At 40.4% G+C, this 27715-nt stretch overlaps 1 protein-coding gene across 10 annotated transcripts in view; it reads right to left on the bottom strand.

Annotated features, from left to right (window-relative positions):
* Nucleotides 1-27715, bottom strand: part of TENM1 (teneurin transmembrane protein 1) — a 490191-nt gene that overhangs the window by 189873 nt on the left and 272603 nt on the right. For 5 of the 10 annotated variants that reach the window (XM_043493115.1, XM_043493113.1, XM_038416701.2 and 2 more), the window contains 3 exons: nt 23139-23231; nt 20743-20981; nt 5042-5194 (listed from right to left, as the gene is read on the bottom strand). In XM_043493115.1, coding sequence (XP_043349050.1) covers nt 5042-5194; nt 20743-20981; nt 23139-23231 — 485 coding nt within the window. The remainder of the gene's footprint in view (nt 1-5041; nt 5195-20742; nt 20982-23138; nt 23232-27715) is intronic. The other 5 variants (XM_043493120.1, XM_043493118.1, XM_043493119.1 and 2 more) reach the window with 3 other exon arrangements.

The following is a 27715-nucleotide window of genomic DNA, read 5'->3' as shown; positions in this document are numbered from 1 at the left end:
ATAGTATAAAGATCCTTGGTGAGATCATACATAGACTTTGACAAGTGTAGCGGTACACAACATTCTGAATGAACAGAGCCATAACTTGATAGGCAGGGGAAATTCTCAGAGTGCTGGATCTACTGGCTTTATGGCTACTTTGAGTCACCGCAATGGGAAGTAGGATCCATTTGTGTAAGGAATGAATAACACATGTAGCCCCCCAAATGTAGAGCACCTATTCTTAGGGTACAGAATGAGTTCTCTAAGAATTCACAAGTAAATATGTTACTTTAAATTATAATGATTTCAAACTGGTTCTTCAACAATTTTTTGGAGGGGGGGGGGAGAGTTCACCCTAATTTTTGTTTCAATTTCCTCTAGCAAACAAATTCTTGAATTTTGAGTTTTGAAAATGAACTCAAACTTTCTACTGTGATCAGGAATCAAATGAGGAGAAAAACATATACAAGTCTCTCTTTGGCTACTGTATAATAAAAGAAAATGTCTCTCTTTGGCTAATGTATAATAAAAGAAGACTTCTCACTCATTTCAAGGACTTGAAAGATTATATCTGAATGTCTCTTTGCAAGCAGTTACCTTAGGCTAAGTAAAGCACTAAGGAACATTTTGGTGATATTGATATGTGATCATTTAAAATGATTCAATTACAAGGTTTTAGAGCAATAACTATAAGGTCAAGGACACAATACTGTTTTGTAAATTAATGGGATTGTTGGTCAGAGTTGATGGTCTTTAAAAAATATTGCAACTACCTTACCTCTCCCCAAAGCCAAAATGCTTATTTCTTTGTTGCAGGTATACAATATCATGGTTTTAAATATGTCTACATGTTATGATTTAGACACAGAAAATTTTTGATGTAACTAGATTTGGTTGAATTGTGTGTCAGTGCAACGGTCTTGAAACAATACATCTCAAAAGATCTCATTGTCTTTCAGCTGAAGAGGTCTCAGTTTAGATTATATAAATATGGATCCTTTACAAAAATATATTATTACGGTTAGTTTTATATGACTATACATGAAAGAAATGCATGTCGGCATATGCAGTGGCAACATACGTGAAATAAAATACATTGTCCATTAATGGTATTTAGTGGCAGTATCCATATCTTGCAAATATTACATTTCTCATCTAATCATTACAGCACAAAATAGCTATTGTAGAATCCAACGCTTTCAAGCCTCATGCCTAAGGCTAAGATTTTGTCACAGATATTTTTAGTCACGGTCCCGGATAGGTCACAGGCAAAAAAAAAAAATTCACGGAAGCCGTGACCTGTCTGTGACTTTGACTAAAATATCCCTGACAAAATGGGATCTGCGGGTCCCCACACAACTTGAAGTGGGGCAGCTGAGCAGGGGCTAGGAGCCACCTACATCTCTGGGGGTCCCCCGCTGCCCGTGAGAGCTATGGGGTTCCCCCACTTCCCGTATCATCCAGGAGCTGCGGGGTACCCCCGCTGCCTGCAGCTCCAGGGGCCCACAGCGGCCGGGAACTTGGGGGTTCCTCCGTGGCCACGGCAGTTGGGAGCTGTGGGGTGCCTCCCCCGCCTGCAGGGGCCAAGAGCTGCAAGGTACCCCTGCCGCCCGCAGCACCTGGGGCTCAGAGCTCTGGGGTTCCCCCACCACTGGCAGCTCCAGGGGCTCCCAATGCCCACGGCAGCTGGGAGCTCTGGGGGTTCCCTACCACCCGTGGCGGCCGGGAGCTGTGAGATTCCCCTCCATCTGTTCTGGCGGTGGGCCAGAACTTTGGGGGATCCCCCACCATCTGTAGTGACCAGGACCCTGGGGGTTCCCCTGCCACCAGCAGCTCCGTGGGCCCCCACCACCTGGGAGTTCCTCTGCCACCCAGGGGTTCTCCCACTGGCGCCGGCAGCTGGGAGGTATCCCGCAGCCCGTGGCAGCCAGGGGAGGGTCCCCCACCGCCCGCAGCAGCTTGGAACTCCGGATACTGCCAGAGGCAGCGGGAATACCCCGCAGCTCCCTACCCCAGCAGGCGGCGGGGTACTCTGCAGCTCCCAACCACCTCAGGCTGAAATCATGGAAGTCGCTGATTCCGTTACTTCCATGACTAAATCGTAGCCTTACTCATGCCTGAAGAAGCGCATGTTTTCTTACTTATTGAACCATCATTACTACTTCACAGGAAGACATATAACCACTGATCTTTCAGCATTGTTTTCTAAGCTCTTTGAACCAAGCAGGCATTCAATTGTAAGTAAGTATCTGACTGTAAAGTATGCAGAAATTATTATTGTCTTAAGGTTTCTTGCTTCTTCTAGAAGTATGCAATGAAATAAACTTTCCAAGTGTCAATACTAGTTGCTGAATTTGTCCTGAGTGACATTTTTTTACCTTAATATATTTTGTCTATGAAAAAAATGTATTCTTAAATTATTTTAATTTATTTATTAAATATTTTAGAGTTTCTGCAATAGCTGCCAAATTTACTGATTGGCTTTAATCCTTCACTGTTCCATAACAAGAATAGTAAAAGATCGATTCTTAAATTGCAAGTCTCTTCTGTCTTCAAGAAAGTAAAATCTGAACAGCAAGATGCCAATTATCACACAAAAGTACCCGTATGCTGATTATAACGGATTCCTGAACAGACAATCTCCAAGTACCAGCATCAATCGAATGCCTGGGTTTTTAATCACATTGCTCCAAAGCAAAATGTTAAATTCTAGCCATAGGTCAGTGTGTTACAAAATGCCTCCTTAAAGAAGCCTGCTTTGCCAGTTTGCAAATTTGATTTTCATTAAAAGATTAATTAAAATATATGTTCTCAAAGGCTGGCAAACCATCTCACAATGTCTATCAGGGATGGGAAATTGTGAGATTGTAAATATCTGGCAGTTTTTAGCTACTCCTGTGAAATCTCTATAGGATTGAAGTTGACAGACAAAATACTACCCTTTTCTGCTAGAGGTGTTTGAGATTAGGGAGGACAAACTCTGCTGCTCATACATCCAAACAACGGGAGGGAGGGATGGCAGCCTGGGATACTTTACCACTCTCTTATGAAGAAGGTTGTGTCTCTCTTGTTAATGCATGCTGCCACTCCCACTATACCTGCTTGCTGGCTGAGGCCCCGGCTGTGACTCTTAATTTAGGACTTTGGTGCGCCAAACAGCCTGAAAGGGAGGTCCTCATTCTAGCAAACTCATGGGCACTAAGTAGAGAAGCTGTTATGCTGCTGAAGTGTAAGGGGCTGCCAACTTCCCCCTCCTCTCCTTAGCACAAGCACAAGCAGGATTTGGCCCTGTATTGTGAATAAGGTGTCGGATGGCTATTTAAATAAAAGATGGGAAATGGAAGTGAGAAGTGGAAAATATTCAGGCTGGAATGCACACCCATGAGTGCACAAAAGTTGTAGAGCTGGGCTCAAGGAGCCTTTTTCCATGTGTCTACATGCATGTAGGGAATACTCCCCGTCAGTGCTCCATCCCAACAAGAAGCGGGGGAAGAGGTGGCAGAACAGTCTAAATCCCCTCAGCACTGAGCTGTGGAGCTAGCTGATGCACCCTCCTGTGAAGCGGTGCAGATGCTGCACACTTCTAAGCTTTGCAGCTTCTGTGGAATAGTGTGTTCCAGGATACTCAGAACAGTTATGACCTACCACAGAGAGGCCCCACACATACATAAATCATCTCACACATCTAACTGATTGGTAATACTGTAATTTAGCTGTTTGCACGGTGAACCCTTTCTATAAATCCCCTTTGAGAAGTCAAATGTTTCAGAAAGCTTTTGTTAAATCTGAAGTATACTGATAAAGTGATTTAAGAAAGTCAAGTACAAAGTGTATGATGTAACTTGGCCCTTTCCCACATGGAATCAGGGCACAAATACAGTATTGCAATTCACCATCAATCCATTCTGAAGAAAAATGGAAATGACAATACTGTCACCTCCTCGTGTGTTACTGCAATTGCTTATTTTTCTTCTATGATCTCTTTCTACTTGGGCCACATTGATTTGTAAGCCTGTTGTTCTGGAATGTAATATCCTTTTGTAAGGATTGCTGCAACAGTGGCCTATCTTGTTTCATATTTAGGAGACAGTGGCACTTATTCTATCTGTACAAAAGGCAGAGAATTCCCTATCATTGCAAGAGCATGTTTACACTGCCCTACGGTTTGGATTACAAGGATGGGAATAGCTGCATGCATCAAAGTGCTGTACCTTAACTCTGCTGCATGGACACTGTAGGGGTGAACTAAAGGTTCCTAATTCACCTTAATGTAGTTCTCTTCAAACAGGTCTACATTAACGAAAACTAGGAACCTTTTGGCTCACATCGCAGCATTCACATGGGGAAAATTCAGCACAGCACTTTGGTGCACAGTGCTATTAACATCGCCATAGCCCAAACTGTAGGATAGTGTAGACAAGACCTCAGTTTGATTCTGCCCTTCTCCCCCACCTAAAGGCTGGTCTTTGTCTTCATCTTGATTTCTTTTCTCCCCACCCATGGTCAGAAGAACACAGAAATTCTATCTTTCCACATGAAGGGAGATGGGAGGGCGAGCAAGTGAGAGTGGAATCGTCACGTTTTCTTTTCCTTTTCACTACTCAGACCGTGTTTTGGAGAAGAGAAAGATGTGGAAGCTTGGTCTTTTTCCCAGTGGACAGCTTGACTCTCTTCATTCTGCCTAAGATATTTGCATAGCAGCAAGTCCCTCAACCCCACACACTGGGGGTTGTTACCAACAGGGGACCTGCTCAGCTATGGGCACTGAAGGTACCAAAGCTGGCTTTCATCGGATCACTGCTTTTGCAAAATGAAAGCCCATATTTTGTTCCATGAACATCACTTTCTGCATAACCTTGAGCCATCCATTGATTGTAGTGGGGCCCTGCTTGAAAAAAAAAAGTTAGTGGCACAATATGACCCATTGATTGGTTTAAAGTTATAACAGAGGAGATTGGCTATTTTTAATTAAGGTTCAAATTGTGACAAATATGTAATCTGAATTGCATTAAAATTTAAATACTCCCAACCTCCCTTCCTGCCCTATACTTACACCTACCTTTCTTCTCTGATTTATCAGACACTTTCCCTCCAATTGGCGAGTAAGTGGTATCCATGGACTCCGTGGCCCTGTTTCCTTTGCTGACTCCGTTTTCATAGAGCTGCCCTTCTACAGGCTGCAATTGCCATGTTAAGCCAAATAAATGTACTGCTGTAAAAAAATGAAGACCAATTAATTTATTCCTAAATTACAGCACTTTGATTAGACTAAGAAAGAATGCAGCAAACCTGATTCTGCAAACATCAGGTACTATTTGTCTCTGTGTGGAAAAAAACCAGAATTCCAAGTTTCTAACTTTACTCTAAAACTAAATGTCTTCTTAATTTCCACATTTTCTTTTGGACACAGACCAATGAGATAGGTGATGAATTTCTTCAGCAATTAATGGAAATTCTTGCAATAAAAAGAATAATGGTTGTGTGAATATGGTACTCTATGACAGGTGCTATCTGTTTCAACTGACCAAGAGCTCTCTCCTTTGCTGCATTAATATAGTGCCACAAAGTAAAGCTGTTCACCTTTTGCTGCCCAGTTCTGAGTGATATTCTTCCTATTATGTTCCAAATCATTTTCAGCCAGTGTCTGCCTAATCATTGAACACGAACATGAGTGTGTGTGCGCGCACCTCCCTGATTCCCACGCATCCCACAAAAAGGTCAGGCACAATTAGTCCTGGAGCCAAGGGAGAGCAGGGACGTCTCCCTTCCTAATTCCCGGGAGGCACACCCCAAAGTGAGTGTGAAAAGGTGGGGGGAACACAGCCATAGTAAAATAGGACTGACCTACAGGGGAAACAAGCTGTACCCCACAAAAGGGTAGTTAGCAGGCAAGCGCCCTCTCTGTCACAGTCACTTCCATTGCTCCCCATGGGATGGTGCACCCCTGGGCTGTATATAAATGACATTGTTGATGTTTCTGATGTGATGGATGGGGGGAGGAATAGCTCAGTGGTTTGAGCATTAGCCTGCTAAACCCAGAGTTGTGAGTTCAATCCTTGAGCAGGTCAGTTAGGGATCTGGGGCAAAAAAAATTGGGGATGGCCAGCAAGGCCACAAGAATACTGCACAGCTAATAAAATGTGAGGTACAGTAGTTTACACTAACTGCACAAGTATTATAAATGCCTGCACCATGTTTTTAAGACTCACCATCAATATATCCACAGCAAACATGATGCCCCAAATTCTCGTTTCATTTCCCTGACAGGGCAAGAAAACTTAACTGATTTACGGGCTAGATTCTGATCTCAGTGTGTAATTGTGAAAATTATTCACTTCTCATTTACATTAACATAAATTCAGAGTAAGTTCATTGGCCTCAATGGTCTTACTCTGGATTTATACTGGTATAACAGAGATCAGCATCTGGCTCCACATCTCAAAAATATGTAATCAGTATACATACCTATAGAATAATAATAATTTGCGTCTTATGGTCTAGAAGACCTCATTGATACTAACCATACCCTGTGTTCTGGCCTTGGAATGTATTAACCCAACATGGATCACTAGTACATATAATGGAAGCAGCAGGGATCACCATGTTTGCTGTACTTCTGTGTTTCTGTAGCATGCAGCATAATGGGGCCCTGATCCTACCAAGAGCTGTGGGTTCTATTATATATTAACAAAGAGTTGGCAATTAATTGTAATAATATATACAAATAAATATAAAGTGAGGTTCTGTAGCAAGTCTATATTCATGAATTGCATTTCCATGTTATACGGTGCTATATGGTGTATGTCACAAGGCAGGGGGCTGAATGTGCAATGTATGATTTTCCTTGTTCCACTTCTTTTTTAGTTTGGCTACATTATGCATTTTGTCAGCTATTCTCACCAATTAACCTAGTTTGCTTTGTCTTCCCTTCTGGCTGGGGAAGTACTATAGTTTCTGAAGTACGTGCCAAAGCTTGGCAAGCTAGCTGAACTGTTTGTATGTTTGACAGTCTGTTTCCTTCCCGAAAAATACCAACTGCATTATAGAGATGATGGCCTTTGCCAGCCTTGGACTCCTACTTGTAGCCTATGGGAAATTACATGTGATTACCACTAGGTAGGTTTCATGTTGAACAACGTATAAGGCTGGATGTTTGAACAGAAAATAAGTTCTACTTGAATTAAATTAAATGGCTTCTACCATTACAGAAACTGGTTATCTTGCAATCTTAAAATAAATTCAATTTTCATTATATTAACCATCAAGTTCGTGTATATAAACTATAGTTCTTTGACAAATTACCTTCAAATCTAGGTACAGTATTACTCTGGTAATAACCAGATTACATACAGCACTGGAAGCCACTAAGTCTTGGAGAAGACTATTTCAGGAGCTCACTAAAGGAAGTAGCACATATTTATTTATCATTTTCATTAATATTTTTCATCACACTAATATTTTCTTTTCTCAGTTAAATATAATTTCTACATTTCAGTTAGACCTATAATAGAGGTGCAGCATGCATGATAAAAACTAATTTTTATTTTAAATATACATAAATTTTACCAAGTAGGAATCAAGAAAGTTTACTTTTAAATCTCTTTCAAAAATCTCTAGAAGACCATGAAGATCCATGCAGAAAATGTGTACTTGATTTTATTAAAACACAGCAAAGGATGTTACCATTTGAAGCACTCTCCTTTCTCATTTGCCAGCACAATACTAGCTTCCTCTCTGAACATTCTCATTGCTGTTAATGCAAGCACCTTCTTGTGTTTCTCTCTTGCTCTCTGAAACAACCAGCCTGATTTCTCTGTCTCCTTGACTTTTTACCTTATTACAGATCTCATCTGAAAACATATCTTTTCTTGGTGTACCCAAACCCCAATTTATCCAGTCCTCCACTATTATTTTATTATGTAGCTTTGTCACTGTATGACTACATTCTGCCCCCAAAGACTTATACATAGCTCCTATAGAGGTGATTTGGAGGCAGGAAACACATTTGAGGTAAAAATGTGATCCTCTCTTTATTTAATGTTTTGGGGGTACACCACAGACATCACATGTACAATTGAAATTCTATTGCATTTATATATCACATGTTAAGTCATTCTAAATTTGAGATCCTCCTTGCAAAAGATAAATGTAAATATATTTTTTTACAATAATACGATATATGGTTAAATTAAAGACCTTGATCCAGATACTAAGTTTGACAGAGTTTACAGTCAGCAGAGCTGATGAGAGTGTAGGATGCTGTGTGGCAAAGGTGGATTTAAACTAGCTTTCTACTCCCTCAATCCGGAGCCTATTATGGCTGCTCGAAATTTTGTCAGCTGCATTTGGTCCCATAGGACTGCTGTGCTGGCTGATGATACAATGGAGCATTGTACACTCTGCTTTGTCCCAGCACACCACCTACATGAAGCCAGAGAGCAGTGGCAATGCTGGCTCTCTGGCATCTCCATCACAGCGAATCCTTGGTTGCCCCTTTAGGGTAACTTTCTGGCTGTTTTGCACCAATGAGGTAACTCCAAACAGCCAGGGCCAAGGCTCTGGCCCTTCATCTGCAAATAAAGAATTGGAATGACCTACTTTGCTCAACTTTTAATCAAGAGGAAATTGACATTTCTAGATAAGTAACTCATGTCTTGTAAGTTTGCAGCATACTCAGGCAAAGACTCAGAAATATACAAAAGTGGGATTTTCAGATTCATTTTATAAACCGGATTATTCCACACCTTCTCCTTATAAAGCCAATGATCTAATTTAATGTATTTGTATCTACCTTCTGTGTAAGCACAGCTTGTCAACTTTTGTGCTGCAAGTCTGGCAGTATATGAAATGTGTGGTTTGGCTCAAATGCAAAATAGACTCTCAACAGCGAAGAGATGACCAAAAAACAAAACAAAAAAAGCCCTTGCAATATGTTTATCTATCCCATGTGACGAATTTTAGGGGACAAAATCCCACAAATGTGTGTAGTCTCTCCAAATCACCGACCTGCACAAAATGCTTTTGTTTGCTTTCCATGCTATTTCCATTTATTTAGAAAATCTTATTAGAGCTTCCTCTATCAGGTCTAGGAATTACAGTAGCTTTGACAGAATGGACTTCATCAGCTGACCACTGTTTCTGTCCCTCGTCAGACAATCTCCAGCTACTTGAAAAGTATTTATTTTCTGCAATTGCATGCAGGTCCTGTTTACAATGTTGGATTTCATCCATGCTGTAAAGTTATGATGTGCATTGGTGTTTGTGATGATATGGGAATTTTCTGAAATGTGTTTATGAATCCACAGTTTCTGCCTATACTTTGCATTGCTAAGTATGGGGAAGAAGATTAATTTTGCTCTCAGGCTATGCTAAAAGATGTAAGTTTCTGTGTCACCTCCCTGTTTGGATGGAATGAGTAGAGTTATTAAGGGACTGGCTGAAACTGACCCAGGTTGACAATGCAAGCTCTAATGACTCATGTTATTGACACTCAGTGGGAAGCTCTGGCCAGGGGTGTTGTAAACTCAGCATGGCCCTGTTTGGAAAAAAAGGACAGAGTGAAGGTCGACTTAAGTTACGCTACTCCAACTACGTGAATAATGTAGTGGAAGTCGACGTAGCTTAGGTTGATTTACCCCCTATCTTCACTGCGCTGAATCTACAGGAGATGCTCTCCGGTTGACTTACCTTACTCTTCTCAGAGAGCTGGAATACCAGGGTCGATTTAGCGGGTCTTCACTAGACCCGCTAAATCGATCCCTGCTTCATCGATTGCAGCAACGTCACTCCCTGTAGCGGAAATCAGCGCTAAGTGTAGGCTCTGAAAGAAGCTGAGCTCTTTCACCTGGGAACTGACTAAGGAAAGAATTCAGAGAGAAACAGAGCCCGAAAATGGAGTTCACTACAGCTTGGCTAGTAAACTGTGGTTTGACCATTATTCTCTGTGCTGACCTAAGGACTTTCAGTGCTGTGTACCACTTGAGTAATAAATTCTACTTTGTTTTGAAAAACACTGTGTGGGGTTTTGCTGCAAATACTGGCTGGCGTGATTAGTCCCTGAAGAGTGTACTAGTCTATTCTGTACCAGCAGTCTCTTTAGATTGGACTCACTGAGCAGAGCTCACAGTGTGAAGCAGGCGTGCTAGAGCCCAATAGCTCTGTCTAGGAGGCACTAAGGCTGCGGGACCTGCCCAGAAGGAGCAGTTAGACACTTGGGAAATCTGGCACACGAAAGGGGTTCCTCCAAGAGACTGTTCAAAAACTGAAGCATAGCACAGATCCTGTGGATCCGTGACAGAGTTCAGATGAAAGTTAAAATTACAAGTCTGATTTTCAGTTATCCTAAGGCTCTTTACACTACTTTGTCAGTATAAAGGAGACAAAGTGAGTATAAATGTAATTCATACACTGCCAGTGATGTAAAATGGATACCGTGTAAATGAGAATCAGGCCCAAAGCTGCACTGTTTAGAGGAGGACAGCTTATCCTCCATTAAAATCATTAAGATCGTCTAAGTAATATGCTAGTAATATTGTGCGATGACCAAGTTATGAGATTCTGTGCCTTACAACTGCTACATTCTTCATTTGGTTATGATTTATCAAGGTGAAGAAAGGGATAGTGGTTTCTGGTCTGGTAACATTTCCTGAAATGAAGATTTGTACCACCTGGCTATTATGTCTCTCTTGACTCTTAAGCATTTTCCTCTCTATAAGTAACACATTTTATACTTCAGGAATAGAAACCTTGGACAATTAAAAAGAAGGATCATTTCTTATATTCAGTCATATAAGGACTAACTTGGTTTCACATTTCAAACTGAAACCTCTGTTAGAGTTAGAGACAGACAAATAAACAATCTTGGCAAACAGCCCAATTGTATGATTGATTGGCCTTTGTCAACTCTTTCTTTTAGTAGAACCAAGGATTTGTAACTATACTGGAAATGTCCAAAATTTCTAAGACAAGCCTCTGCTAGTATCTATTAGTCTGACCTGGAATCATACAGAATAGAAACTAAGACATCCAGCTGTGAAATGCTTACTCACCTAGATAAGCATTTCTGGACCCAAGTAATCCCACTGAAGTATTCACTAATGTGATTTAAGGTTGCACAGCTGTGTCCCCAATCTGAAGAGTTTAACAATGTATATTCTACTGTATTCTCTGAGCTTTCTGAATGATGTAGAAACTACATAATTGATATTATAGATCAACATGTTATTGAGGTAGATGTTTCTCAAAACATGGCCCAACCTTACAACCTGCTAAGACCCAAACTTGCTATACTGCCCTTTACAGTGTGCGAGAAGGGACTGAAATAAAGGACAGGATACAATGGAAAATAGCAAAGTGTTTGAACTTGTGCAACATTTTCTATAATATTAATGTTATGACCCAACACCCATCTCTGATGTCTGCTACTTAGAGTAATAAATAATCGGATAACATCAAATGTACTTTTCATGGGAGAGTTGTAAATGTGTCTGAAATAAGTGATGCATCTTACATTGGGGACAATAGGTCTGATTTTCAGAGGAGCTGAGCACTTGCAGCACCCACAGAAGTCACTGGAACCACATGTTTCAGAGTAACAGCCATGTTAGTCTGTATTCACAAAAAAGAAAAGGAGTACTTGTGGCACCTTAGAACCACATGGGTTCAGCACCTTTGAAAACTAAGCCCAGCGACTTTGCACGTTCAGATAATATGCTAATAAAAGGCTCAGGCATTATGAAAGCAAAGTGCTATAGGTTGTTCTTTGGTCAAATCCAAGGATACCTAATTAAACAGTCAATCATCACTAAGAACAAACTATTGTATCATACTTTAAGAAAACAATGATTTAGTGGAAAACTACAGAAACTAATACCATATGTTCTTATACTAATAAAAATTATTTTGTAGATTTGTGTCACCCTATTTTTAACATCTGATTTGAATTTCCTCCACAACTGCTGATTGTTGCTTGACTTCTTAGTTTTATGATAAGACTCATCTAAGCAACAGATGCTGCATCATAAAAACAGAGTATTTAGAGACAACACTACAGAATCGTAATGTATTTAATATAATCTATATCAATACAGAGCCAGAGATAAAGACAGCAAAACACACTCAAGATATTGAACCATACTTATGTGCTGATGACTTCCATGTGCTAAAGCAAGTTGATGTAACTGCACTTATTCACCTTTAGCTCCTCATCTCCAGGCCATAATGAGGGCAGGGTGAATGGGGAAGCCACCCGGGGGCAGAGCAGCCAGGGGTGCAAAAAGGGGCAGTGCACAGGATTCGGCCCAGCCGTGTCAGCACCAACTCCCCTGCAGGATTGGGCCCAGCAGCATCCAACCAGAGCCCAGGGTGCTCAGCATTCCTCTTCCCCTCCCTCCCCCAATCACGCCCAATTACCCCATCCGGAACAGTATCCCAAGCACTAGGATCTTGGCGGGGCAACAGGCATGCATGGAGCTGAGTGTTGCTTGGCTCCTACTAAGCATGCTCATTGCTTAGTAACATCTGCTAAAGCTGCTGCTCTCCCTGGAAATTAAAAGGGTTAAGGGGGCAAATTGAGAGTGGGTTGGCAAGGTCTGAGGAGGGGGCAGAAACTGACTGCCTGGGGGTGGGGTCAAACAGCTGGAGGCAGGGACAGGAGACGGGCCTAAGAGCAAATTGGGTGGGGGCGTGGTAGGAGCCGGGGTTCAGCCCAAGGGGGTGAGAGACTGCCAGATGGTGGCAGAGGGCAAAGCTCCGGCTCAGGGAGGGGCAGGGGCACAGTTACCCTAATGGGATGCGCAACTTGCCTTGTTTACAAAATAGCAGGGAGGGGCAGAGGGGCTTCCATGCTTAGGAGGAAGGGTTCAGACAAGAAAGAAAAAGAAGCAGTAGTAGTCCTGGGCTGCTTGTGATTTACAGTAGGGGAAGCAACAGTAGAAACAAAGAAAGCAAAGTAAAACATGTCTTTTTAGTCAACACTCTGTAATAGTAAAATACCACCCCTGCTCCCTCCTTTAGCTGCGTTTTCCTGTTACTGTAACCCATCCTTACTTGTTGCTGCCCCACCCTGATTCAATCAGTATTACAGAAAACAGAATAAGGAACCTCCCTCTGATCCACTGTTATAATGCTCCACTGACATATCAGGGAATTGACTCTGTCAGGGCCAACTGGCCCAGGATGCTGAACACACCTTGGCTTTTCTCTTAAAAGGCCTCTAATTTTGGACTAGGGACAATTTTCAGTTGTGCCCAGACATAAAAATACAGGCCATTTATTGTACAGGTGAAGAGGACCATATAGAAATCGGCACTGGGTGCAAATCTGGAGTGGGGCTGCTGGTGAGATGGAGAAGCATGTCTACTGTGATCTGTGCTTGTAGCATTCTGCGCTGTGACCTAGTCAGTCTGTTCCTGAATCTTCTCTATGAGACCAGGCCACCCTTCTCTACTAGAACTTGGTGATAAGTCCATCTAGCCATTACAACCATGACATTGGCATTGTCTCACACTGAAGCACACCATAATCTGATTTCACAATCACAGCCATATACGTTCTTCTGTCTCCACATTTAAGTGCGAGGGGCCTCGCCTGGTCAGAAATCAAATGTCACAGAGCCATATAGTTAGAAGGGATGGCATCTAGTCTAACCCCTGCCAAGATGCAGCATGCATCATGCCTCTTATCAGCTGTCACAACATAGCTTCCCCCACTGAATGATGCTTCCCACACTGGCCTTATACAACAAGCCATGGCTTATATAATCCTTCCCTTTGTGGGGTATTATCACAATATGCTTCGCAGGATGCCGCAAGGAAAAATTATCAGGTATAAGCCACCATAATATGTACCAGGAAGCAAACAATAATCAATATTCTTCTTAGAAAAATAAAATCACAATGCAAAAAGGTAAAAAACAGAAATCTTACACCCCCCCCCAACCCCTGCAAAAATAGCTGTCTCCCTCATATAAAAAGGCCAGAGAAAGGGTGACTTCTGCTTATACGGTGTCAGATGCTAGTTGGTAATTCAATTGCTAGATAATGCACCTCCCTGGTAAATTCATTCTTTGTTTACTCTTGATCCCTTTTATTCTCCGATGTGTCATTGAGAGAAGGTGTCTATTTATTTCCAGCTACAGTCTCACTGTGGGGGTGATGGAAAACCATATTACTTTTTTTATAAACAGAAATGCAATTTTATGTCTTTCTGAATAGGTTTATACATTAAGTCATTGCAGTAGCCATAGTTATGGTACATTAGTTTTAGTCCATTTTTTTCAGTACCTGTCTATGAGTTTAAAGGTTATATAGGAGGATACTATAAGGATTTAAAGGATTGTGTTGAAAATTAATACGACACCTAAAAGAATCAGACAGTAACTTTAATCATTTACATACTGTACTGAGATGCAAAAATAAATGCACTTTCATTACTCTATAATACGATAATTTAGTTAATCTAAAAAAAAACCCCAGTAGGGACGCAAATATGCTACTCACCCGGGTGCTAAAATGCCTAGTTACAACTCTGTATCTGTATTATATCCACTAACCAAGTCCATCAGAAAAAGAAAAGGAGTACTTGTGGAACCTTAGAGACTAACAAATTTATTTGAGCATAAGCTTTCATGAGCTACAGCTCACTTCATCAGATGCATGTAGCTCACGAAAGCTTATGCTCAAATAAATTTGTTAGTCTCTAAGGTGCCACAAGTACTCCTTTTCTTTTTGCGAATACAGACTAACACGGCTGCTACTCTGAAACAAGTCCATCAGAACTACTTCTAACATGTCACAAATGTGTTTTCAAACAACGGTCTGCCATTTAAAGTCCCCCAAACCTGTCAAGAGATCTGTTTCTTTCCTACACCCCAAATTACGCTGGTGAGAGGTGCAGCTTTATTCTATATAGACCAGTGACAAATTTACAAATCAGGACATACACATTAAGGGAAAACTAGGACTCACCCTTTTCTGTATGACAACTCAAGACAGAAGTCCTTAAAATAACGTTATTATTATTGATATACATGGTTAAGATCTTTCAATAATTTCTAGAGGTTTATAAATGTATTTGTCACAATTTTGGGGTAACTGTACCTGTATTCCCCCTCCAATATCCCTCAAGGGCCCACTTCTTCTTAAGGTAAAACATTACAGAGAAAAATATTAGAAAATAAAAACTTATATGCATGCTAAAAAGCTTACTAGAGGTCACCTCAGTGCCAACCTATGGCTCTGGAAGGTTTTAGTCCTTCAAAACCCACAGCTGGGTTTTCCCCAGGGTTACAAGTTCATAACCATCTCAGATCCAGAATGAAAGTTAGGGCATGTCTTTACAGCAATATTAAGTGCTGCCATGTAGTTGCAGCACCAGCGCTGGGAGAGACCTCTCCCAGTGCTACAAAAAAAACCCCACCTCCATGAGGGGAGTAGCTACCAGTGTGGCTCCCAGCACTGGTGCACTGTCTACATTGCTACTTTCCAGTGCTGAAACTTGCAGCGCTCAGGGGTGTGATTTTTTCACAGTAACCAAGAGGGCCCTGCAGGGCCTTGCTACAAAGACGGACACCAATGCATCATTGATTGCCAAAACATATATGAGAGGATGGAAGAAAAACAAACATACATATGCTTTGATTCAGTTGGAAACAACACACCAAATACCCTCTGTATGCAATCAGCATTTTCTGTGCTCTCTGCAACAATTATAATGAGTTTGCAACATATTCATAGGAGCTCCCCCTGCTAAAGCTAAAATATACATTCTGTAGTTCAGGAGATTTGATGAAGTCTAATACTGAACACAGTGACTATAGATTTTCAGGTTTCAGAGTAGCAGCTGTGTTAGTCTGTATCCGCAAAAGAAAAGGAGTACTTGTGGCACCTTAGAGACTAACAAATTTATTTGAGCATAAGCTTTCATGAGCTACAGCTCACTTCATCGGATGCATTCAGTGGAAAATACAGGGGGGGGAGATTTATATACACAGAGAACATGAAACAATGGGTGTTACCATACACACTGTAAGAAGAGTGATCAGGTAAGGTGAGCTATTATCAGCGGGGGGGGGGGGAACCTTTTGTAGTGATAATCAAGGTGGGCGATTTCCAGCAGTTGACAAGAATGTCTGAGGAACAGGGGGGGGGGGGAATAAACATGGGGAAGAAAGCTTATGCTCAAATAAATTATAAAAACTGGGAGTGGATGGGTCATTACACAAAGTAAAACTATTTCCCCATGGGGCATTTTCTTCTATAGGCGCCTATTGCCCCCCACCCCCGTCCCAATTTTTCACACTTGCTAGTCACCTTATGTGCACTTAAGGGACTCGTGGGGTTCTGTGGGGCTTATCCCACCCTTTGTTCAGTACATTAGAAAGGCTAATACGGAGGCAGGACTTATGGTACCATCAGCGTCCTGATGGTATCCAGCTCTAATCTCCAGTAAAGGGTGGTTAGGCATTTTGCCCAGTGGCAGGATGAAGGATGAAGTGAGATTGTATTGGTGGGATAAGGAAAGCAACCAGATGAGGTTGAAAGAAAATCTACGGACTATCCTAATTGAGGGCATATGCCCTCCAACTGTTACACAAGTTCACAATAAGGGCAGTTGATTACACACTCATCTGCTTTTAAACAATCCCATACCAGCAGCGGCCAAGCCCACTTTCCCATCGGCTTAGACTAGAAAGTCAAAACCTTCCTTCTGTCGTTAATAGCATCTAGATCTTTGTCACCTGTTGGCTAGATTACTTCAATGAGCAATTAATGGGGCTACACATTGAATCAGGTGTCAGAAACTTTGGTTAATACAGAATTCAGCTGCATTTGTTAAACAGAGCTTCTTGAGAGACATATATGTGGGATGTGGGAACTGGATCACAAGAAGATAACACTGCTGGTTTTGGTTGAGGGCTGATGGTGCATCTTCTTCTGAGTGGGAACTGATGCTGTGTGTTACTGAGGAAGGGTCCCGAGGGACAGTTAGGGAAGGTACTGTAAAAGAAAAGGAGTACCTGTGGCACCTTAGAGACTAACAAATTTATTAGAGCATAAGCTTTCGTGAGCTACAGCTCACTTCATCGGATTTACTGTGTCTCCTTCCTCCTCTTCCTATCAATCCACTTGCAGTGTTCTCTGTTTCAGGGAAGCACTGCTTAACAATAGTGAGAAGCTGTGAGGAGGAGACACCTCATTATCTTTAAAAGCTGGCAAGGAGGGTTTGAAGAGTGACAAACTGCAGCAGCAATAGGGAGGCAGAAACAGGAGAAAGGAGGAAGAACTACTCCTCCTTCCTTCTCCTTAGCTTGCTCCTTCTGGGTCCTAGCAGCCATTAGCCATTTTAGTCTCTTTTCCATGTCTCCTCCAGCCACACTTTTGCGTCTTGCCTCTGGATCATGACCCCTATTTGTATACATTATTCTCAGGCTGGAACAGTGATTGTGCCAACTCCCACTTAGTTTTCCACACAAAAAATGCTTATTCAAGCTTTGTGCATACAAGATGTTAGGCTACTGCTCTCCAATACATATAAATGAGTCTTGTACGTGTAATTTTCAATTGGAAAAGCAGTTCCAATGGCTGTTTAGTTATGATACAACTCTGCCTTGGGAGACGCTGGCCAGATAGCTGCAGCAGGACACTTCACTCAGCCAAATACGAAAGAGCAAGATAGGATTCAGGTAGTGGTGGCATAAAATAACTTAAGAGAGTTTTGTGTTTGGTGGAAAGACAGTTTTTTTACAGAGTGAAAAACACTAAGTGGAAAACACAATGCGTAGGATTTTCAATGACACTTAAGGGAGTTAGGCACCCAAATCACTTTGAAATTCAATGGGATTCGGGGATCGAAATCTCATAATGCACTTTGAAAATTCTAAGCAACATTTATTTTTCATAAACATGGGTTTTCCCATATCTTTTCAATAGATTCAACAGCAGTGAAGTTTCTGGCACATCTTTAGATATATTCCCTGATATTATTATTGTACAGACAGGTTTTATATTCAAAACACTATTTTGTAAAACTGTAAAAACAGTGTTTGTGTTGAAGGTAGGCTCCTCTCTGGGGATCTGGGGATCTTCAATGTTCCTGAGACAAAATTAGCATTGCAGAACAAAGCAAGTGTTCATCAATATCAAACTTACATGGCAGCATTGTTTTAATTACCATGTATGCTCTCACTCTATACACCAATGTGATGTTTTTCATCTTTCTCAGGGTCCAGTAAGAAAAATATATTACTTACATTTTTTAATTGAAAATATTTAATCAATCAAATGCAAAAAACAACAAAAATGAGGGAAAAGACACAAAAAAGAATTCTTGGGATATATTTTTGATACCGGAAACTGAAGTCCACTATTTAGCCACAAAACAGCTACGGATCATAGGAAACAGTACAAGGCAAAACAACAGCAATGCAAACCACATTGTCCCACTAATGTACCCCTTTTGGTACATATGAGAGGGCAGTTCAACCTGTGTGTCCCTTCACTGAAAGAATTTGATGCAGAGACGAAGACAATATCATTGGTGATAGAGCTTTTGTAAAATAGAATCTGTTTGCTAGAAACAGAACTGAAAACAAACTCATCACGTAGGCCACTGAGCACCAACCAAATGTTAATGACTGTCATTATTAACTTAGACTAAATTTGAAATACAGATGAGAAGCAAAAAGGCTTCTTATCCCATAACCCCTGAGGGCATGTTTTCACTAAAAACTTAAGTTGACTATATTAGGTAGACTCACAGCCACTCCAGTAATTACTGGAGCCGTGGTTCATGTCACACTATCCTCTTTCGGTCGATGGTGCATGTCCTCATCAGGAGTGCGTCCACTGAGCTAAGAGGGGCAGTGTTGGGAGCTGAGAGCCCATGCTCTCAGGTCTGCTTGCAGCTCCCCACCAGGAGCCTGGCTGCCCCCAACCTCTGCTCCCTGCTCTCCGCCGGGAGCAGAGCAGCCGGGCTTGCCATCCCACTCCGCTGGGAAGCCACCCGGCTCTCACCTTTCTGCTGGGAGTGGGGAGCCGGGAGCCTTGGAGCAGCTGGGCACCTTGTGGGGAGCCTGGGCAGCAGCCTGGCTTGGAGCAGGGAGCTGGAACCAGAGGGGCAGTCCGACTCCGAGTGGAGAGCTGGGCAGCGCCAGTAGCCCGGCTGGGAGTGGGGAGTGCTTTCTTGTCAGTTTCACGGACAAGAAAGCCCTGAAATTGACAAGAATGGCGGCCAACAGCGGATATAAGTAATACAGTGTCTACATGGACACTGCATTGCCCTAACTACACTGATATGAGCCCTAACCATCTTGTGGAGGTGAAGTTATTATGTCAGTGTAGTAGGGCACTCAGATTGGCAGGAGCAAGGCTGTAATATATACACTGACATAGTTAGGCTGACATAAGCTGCATTATGTTAACCTAATTTTGTAGTGTAGACCAGGGCTAAGTCACTTGATTTTTTTTGGGTGGTAGTACTTTAAGAGATAATGCCAATCTGTATCTTCTAGTACTGCTGTATAATTCCTGTAATTATTGATTCTGAAGGGAGTATGTCCAATGACTATTCAAAACTATATGTAGACGCTGCATGCTTGGCGGTATTTCAGATATCTGGTATATAAAATCTCTGAATACTTTTTGCTAAGTGGGTGCCCTCTCTTTCAGATGACCCCATTTTTAGTATTCATACTCAAGGCACAAATATGTATTGGATACTTCAACTCTTGCTTGCTTATGAAGTGATCACTATATAAACTAAGAAATAGAGTATGCGTGTGTGTGAGTGTATACACAAATCTAGAAAACAATTCCATTTGTTTGAAGAATATTACAGTCATATGTTTTAGAATTCAAGACACACATATATTTTATAAAACTCAAATTTTAGACTACAAAACCATCCAAATGTGGAAACTAATGTTCAATGAAACTAAAATGTCATCTAGAAAGTCAGTAAGATTTGCTGTCAGCTGAGTATGATTTTTAATCACAGTGACTCTAAGCCCACCTACAATATTTTTCTTCTGAAAGGAAGAAGGAGTGTTTAGCCATTTTGATTAATTCTGTCAGTGCACTGTAATAACAAAACTGCAGAGTTATTTACTAAGCAAAAATGAGCCTGAAATGAATTAAGAGTGCATTTCAATCTGTGCAACATTTTTTTAAATCAAACATAAATTCAATATAGCAACAGCAAAATATATCTTATAAAGAAGATATGGCACAAATATTAAGTATATTTAAAGATAGCTGCAAATCTAGTCAAAGAAACTGAGATTAAGGAGACAATATCAGTGTTCTAATTTGTGATCACATCAAAGAAACTAAATGTTGCTAGCAAGGCAAATCCAATTGGAAGTTATTTATCAACATTATTTAAAAGGAATAGAAGTAGCAGCAAATGTTATAACTCAGTTATAAATCACTTATAACTCAGTTATAAATCAGACAAACTTTTAATTTAAGGGAAAATGGTCAATGACAGCAATTAAAACCAGTGGGAGTCCTCAACTAGTGTAAACATGTTGTCTTGAACAATATTTCTTATTTTTAATAGGTAGTATTTGTGGTTAACAGAAGATGAGTTAATTAGAATTCCATGTTATTTTCAATCTCTGGCCTAGGTTGTATTTTGCTCTCTGGGATTTATGAAGCACTCCCCTGCAAATGTTATTAGTAAAACATGATATTTATATTAAGTTGAAAACAAGTATGGTAATTGACCAGAAAGGGTAAAGAAAGGAAACAAAAGGCTTACCAATAACATAGGCTAGCAACAGTGCCAGAGTAACTGTAATAGCTGTAGCACTCAAAGCAGTGCACTTCCAGTTGCAGCACCTGTGAGGTTTGTTAAAAGTGAAGGCAGGTCTAGAAAACGTACTTCTAGGAAGTGGCCTAGGAGGTGGAGAGTAAACGGTATTGGATGTTAAAGGATAGTTCTGACTGGCTGCACTGAAGATAGCTGAAGAACCAGATCCATGTTTAAATAGGAAATGCCTATGAAAAGAAGACAAAGAATCATGTTGTAAAAACCAAATTCATTCTCTAAAATAGAGAAATCAACTGCATAAACATTATGTGATAAATACTGTGGGTTCCTACAAAGATATACCACAAAGACAGAAGGTGCATGCACGGGAGTAGTCTCTGTTTTCTGAGTCTGAAGTATAGTCTTTTTCCACATTCGGACTTTCTCAGTCATTTATTAGTAGGGCTTCTGTTTTGGGGGGTTTATTAATTTCATTTTTTGAGGTTTATTTTCAGTTTTACGTACATGTCCAAAAATCAGGGTGGAGAGGGGTTCAGGGCTCTTTCTTTGTATATATTCACAGGTTTCAGAGTAGCAGCCGTGTTAGTCTGTATTCTCAAAAAGAAAAGGAGTACTTGTGGCACCTTAGAGACTAACAAATTTATTAGAGCATAAGCTAAAATGCATCCGATGAAGTGAGCTGTAGCTCACGAAAGCTTATGCTCTAATAAATTTGTTAGTCTCTAAGGTGCCACAAGTACTCCTTTTCTTTTTGTATATATTGTAATGAGTAATGTCTATGATATATATTACTCATTACAGAAGTAGATATTGTAACGAGCGATCTCTTTGTAATTTTCCCTAGTGCACTTTAATGTAGTTCTGTTTCAAAGAGCACTACATTAAAGCTCACTAGGAAAGCTTTAGTGCTTACCAGCAGGGTTCTACACAGTGCAACATGTTGATGTGCTTAGAAAAACCAACCCCTGTAGTCCGCATTACTGGTCCGTGTAGACAAGCCTTTAGATACAAGTAACCATTTAAAGTATTTTTCTAGTGATTACTGGATAAACACCAATTTAAATTTATTTATTTATTTCTTGTGTATTAGGGTGCTCTATTGATGTTTATTGTCGAAACCCAAAAATCAGAAGCCCTATTTATTAGTAAAGAAGACAGAGGAAATGCATTCCAAACTGTACTCTCAGTAGCTCAAATCAAGAATGTTAAGAAATGATTATACTGCAACAAGCCCATTTGACCTTAAATATATGTTCATGACAAAGGTACAATTAAATGTACAATGGGGCAACGAGTATAATATTCAACATTTCTATTGTAGGATTTTAAAGGAAAGGTTAAATTCTCAAAGATGCTAATCGTACAAATAAAGGGTAGAACAGTTTAACCTTTTAAAGGCCTTTGTGCTCAAATCTCTTCTATAGAAGAGTAAATCAGAATATAAATTCTCACATTACATTTTTTGTCATCCACATTAGGGGATCTTTTGATGATCCACAAAGCCAGATTCTGAAACCCTTGCTTATATTGAGTAGCACTTACTCATCCAAGTCTTCAATGGGATTACTCACATGCATAGGGACTGTTTAACATGAATAAGGATTACAGAATTGGTGCTTACATATGAGCATCTCATATTACTTTTCTGCTCAGCCTATTCGTACACATTTAGAATTTCTTTATTATGCACTCACATTTCACAATATGTGCATATAATTTCACCACAAATATTTTGAGTTTGACCTTTATGCACCACATTACTTAATTGATAGTAATTCACTGAATACAATAATGCTATATAAAAGATTTGATTTGTGTAGATTAAAGAATGTTGTATATCATCTAAAGAGAATTTATCCATATTCTACCATTATATTGCATAGAAAACAGCACATGCATTTTAAGACTTAACACTTTGCTTGTCGCATCAGAAAAAAATCAAATAGCTCCATTACTATGTTTAGTATACTATTTTTAATGGTCTGTTTTGGGATTTCAAGTTCAAATTAAGATTTAGTTTTATCAAGGGTCTCATCCAAGGCCCACTGAAGTCAATGAAAAGATTTCATCTGGCTTTGGATTGGACACCTCAGCAATATATCAGGAAATTGTTTGGTCTACAGTAGGAGCCTTAGTTATAGGATCCTGCATCTGCCTACATAATCTATCTCTCACGCATCACACCACTGCAGTCTCTGGGTACCAATAACATTACATAAAACATCAAACCACCTGTAGCACTATATTCTTCTCCTTCCCTCAAATTAGACTGTGCATAATTATTTTGGGTGGAATATTTCTTTCACTTATCTTAAGGGTAATGATACCAGGTCACTCTTTGAGTTGTTATGGTGAAAAGGCTTTTGCAAAGATGTGGGTCTTACTTTTCGCTTGGTAGGTGGCAAGATACGTGGTCATCCTGATTTCTGGTGGAAGGGAATTCCACAGTCGAGGGCCAGCAAAACTCCCACTCACTTCTATGGGAGCAGGATCGGGACCACAATGTGTAATAAGGAAAAAGGATATAATAAATTCTTGTTTGTTTTCCCAAGTCAATATTTCTTTAATTGGTTTACAATTTTTGGACACAATGAGACGAAATTGTTATTTCCTTTAAAAATGGAGACCTATTGGATATTGAGAGTTAATGTAAATGGTCCAATATATGCAATATTGATTGTTCTATATGGTACATCCTTCAAAAGATCAAAGGAAAAGGCAAGAAAATGCTGAACTGAAAGCTATTCTTAAGGCTGTAATGGTCTAGTAATCAACAGCCAGCATAATGTCATTCTCTTTAAAAGGATTTTAAAATGTTGGTTCACAGCTTGATGGCAAAATACTTCAAAGTACAAAACATATTTTGTATTCATACCAGTACAGTATTTGAATTAAACTACATTGGAGCTAAATTCAATTCACATCCCTTAAGATAGACAGAGGTCTAGATATGCAGTTAGGAGAGTTTATGTAGCTGTCGTTTATTATTATACAACTTAGCCGTGGCGGATGAATGATTTGCTGCCCTAGACCCTGGTTTCATTGCCTCCCCCCAGCAGGAGCAGCAGCAGCAGCTGCTCGCCTCCGCTCCGCCCCCGCCCCTGAGCGCGCCGCCGGGCCACGCTTCTCCCCGCTCCTGCCAGTGCCTGCGCGCGAAGCAGCTTCGCGAAGGAGGGAGGACGAGGGGGGCACACGGCGCGCTCAGGAGAGGAGGCGGGGTTTTGGGGGGGCCGGGGGCGGAGGGCGCGAGCCGGCGCCGGGGGAAGCAGCCTCTGGCTGGTGTTATAAATTTGCCGCCCTGCCAATTTGTCGGCCTAGGCGTTAATACACCGCGGCGACTTAGATTAGGATGTAATGCTACCTTAAAGGTGATCTGCCAATGATGTACCATCAAGACAATGTTACGAATGGTAACAGTTTATGCATTCCATTTTCAGGGGAGTATAACGAGTGCATAAACACGTTTTCATAGTATCTGAGAAACAGCGGAAGCCTAAAGACAAATTTGCAATGCTGGGCTGTATGTTCTCATAAACTTAGATGACTACTCATCTGTCTCAGTACACTGCTTCTCCTCAAAGGACTTTAGACATACTAAAATGTTGCTATTAATTCTGTAAAATTGGGCTCTATGTACACAGCAAAATGTTAACGACTGTAGTTCAAGGTTTTATATGTAACTACAGCTTGATTTATTGCCTTCTAATAGTAAAGGCAAGACATTTTTAAAAGACTCCAGAATGCAAGGAAATTGAGAAAAATTATAAACATGACTGATGGAACCATCTGATAGTAAACAGGAAAGTTTCAAATGTTCATGCAAAAGTGTCAAAAATCTGTAAAACGGAGATAATATTCTCTCACTTAAAAATGGAATATAAGACAATCTGTTTGTCAAATATAAATCAATAACATTACGCTGATTCCAAGAAACAAAGGAAGATAGTCACTGCTCAGTAATTATTTCACTGTATAAAACATGAACTTCAAAACCCTTTTTCCCTTCTAGCAAATTAAACAATTTCCTGTGGCCTATCTAACTTTTCTTGCACTCAACTAAAATTTCTCAACCTCAGGTTCACATCACAGAGGTACTGCACATAAATCCAGGAGGGTGAAGCTCGAACAAAAAATGCACTATAAGTTAATGAAAAATGATAAGGAAAAGCAGTTAATGGGATTTACACATCTATTTATTGTGATGTTCTTTTACATGCTTACATGCCTAAGTCCTGTGCAACCTCTATATGTTGCTGTACCTGATGTACAAATGTGACTGCCAGGCAAAGCACAATGCTTGATTTCCTTCCTGGTCCTACCTGACTCTTGTGCCAGTGGCCCACAACAGACAGAATTTTGTAACTGCCAATCGCTGCCCTGAAATGTACACTTTTACTCTACCTCTTGAATGCATGCTGCATTTAAGGAGTTACTAGGCTTCATAAATGTGGTGGGGAGATTTGCCACAGCATGAGGGGTGATGCATGAGGCTAGAGGTGGGTAATGGAATGTTGTGAGTATACAGAGATGAATGGAGTATGTGGATATAAAGGAGGAGGTAGCTAGGTAGTCCAGGTATTATTCTTATAGGGGCTTGCAAAACCTAAGATGGCCCTGATATCAATAATTCATTTCAGAGGACCATAATGAAGGACACTCCTTTCCTTAAAATGATATTTTATAATATTGGAAGAGACATTGGGTAGGAGTTCTGTTTTAAAGGTTGTCTCTTACGGGACATAGTAGAAATTTTCAATGAATGAAAATATTCCTCGATTACTTTAGAGATGACTGTTAGGATCTAGATCTGAATTAGCTTCAGGTTAGGGATCAGAGTCTGGATGTGTAGAAAATCAAGGGTTGGGTTTGGTATCTGATTTGACATTGCCAATAATCTGGCAAACTCTTGAGAGGTTTTAATACCCTTCTGGTTTTGAATCTGAACCAATCTCAAAGAAAGTTAGGGAAAGGCTACATTTATGCAATTGCAACCCTAAAGAAGCAAACATATTTATATGAATATTAAAATCAGATACACATAAATATATGATTATCTCCCTCTTCCACTAATTTTATGTAACTCATTTTAGCTCTTTGGGATAGGACCATGTCTGCCCCTAAGCATTACAGCATCCTGCACAATGAGGCCCTGATCAACATTAAGGATTCTGTGTGCTAGCATCAATAATTATCAGTAATTATAACAACTATAATTTGAATGTGTTTGGATTTCAGGGATATTTTGTCCATTTCTGATTTACTTTAGAAAATGTGGCCACCATCCTTTTGCATGCAATTTTCACTTCATGCTCTTGAAACAAAAATACCAGTGAAAATTCAAAACAAAGCAAACAATAGTATCATATTATATTTTGGCAATGTTTTTGGAGACCCATACAGAGTAATCCAATAATAATTACCCTTATGATAGTAATAAAATATTGCTACAGTAACCAGATTAACAACACATAACCACCTTTTTTTTTATATCTAACCTGCTGACAAGATTTCTTTCTGACCGTTCAGAGTAGTAGCTGCGTTAGTCTGTATCCGCAAAAAGAAAAGGAGTATTTGTGGAACCTTAGAGACTAACAAATTTATCTGAGAGTGAGCTGTAGCTCACGAAAGCTTATGCTCAAATAAATTTGTTAGTCTCTAAGGTGTCACAAGTATCCTTTTTTTCTGACCTTGTTTTCCCAGCAATGGCCTGGATTCAGTAAAGGACACTGAATCACTTCCAGATGTAAACAGTGGGTCTGGCAGTTAGTTACTTACCCCGAGTCCTAGGTTGAAATCTCCAGGTTTTAAAGTCTCTATGTTCATTTTCTATTTAAAACATTCTCTCTCTCATTTCCATTAAAAGGACTAATTTGTGTAAGAGAAAAAATAAGGTAAAGGGCAACGTTGAAAACATTCCACTGGTAAAGCTGGAGAAAATAGGAATGCAAGAGAAACACTAAAATGTCCATAAGATTAATCTGCGTTGCACATATGAAAATAAAAGTCAACTAAATAATTAAGTGGGCACACAACTGCACTTGCCCATACTTTCAATTTCAAGAAGCAGTGCAAAATAGCAAAACAAATTACTGAATGTCTGAATAATAACACATCTGGGAAGTCCTGGTTTTGGTCATCTAAGCATTTCAATTCATTTTCAACTCATTCATCTAATCGTATCTCCATATGTAATTGTGGTTGTCATAGTAATTCTGAGCTAGGTGCCACTGACAATGGTGAAGGAGATGTGGGGGTACACAGCTGCTGAGCTTACAAGCTCGAATTCTCTCTGACACTGTCAGAATACCTTCTTGAGGTTCCCCTAAAGCACATGTTAGAGTGGCAGCTACAGCAGATTTGGAGAGGTCCCAGTATACTTGCCCTTCTGTTCTGGTTAGAATGGATTAAAGGCAGAGCTATGGACTCACTGGTTCCGTGTGTACTTGCAGGTAGGGATCTGATTCCCAGCTCATGTAGACATACTCATGCTAGGTCTCATCGAGCTACCACACTCAACTAACAGTGTAGCTGCTGTAGCACAGGCAGCTGTGAGCAGAGCCATGGGCAAACCTACCTGAATCCTGTGGGTACGTACTTGGGTGAAGGGGTTAGCCTGTGCTACCATGGCTATACTTCTATTTTATCATGCTAACTTGATAAATGTAAGTCTACATAAGCTGGGAATCTCACACCTAGCTTGTAGTGCAGACATAAACTTTGAGGTTAGAAACCTGAATTTAGATTTCCATAGTGGTTTCTAGATATCACTGTTATAGGAGCAGCACAAGAACCTAAACAGAATATAGTTGAAATACACCTGGCTTTACAATAAATCACCAGTAAAAATGGATTTGCTGCCATATTAGCTCCTAACAGACATTTGCCTATATCACAAAAGACCTTGTATTTTGGCACAAATATACTGTGGCCATGCTATTTTTAGCATGCTAACTTGATGACA

The sequence above is a fragment of the Dermochelys coriacea genome, chromosome 9, assembly GCF_009764565.3.
Source record: "Dermochelys coriacea isolate rDerCor1 chromosome 9, rDerCor1.pri.v4, whole genome shotgun sequence".
NCBI classification, from domain to species: domain Eukaryota; kingdom Metazoa; phylum Chordata; order Testudines; family Dermochelyidae; genus Dermochelys; species Dermochelys coriacea.
The sequence above is the reverse complement of the archived record's forward strand: the minus strand, read 5'-3'. Positions and strand labels throughout refer to the sequence as shown.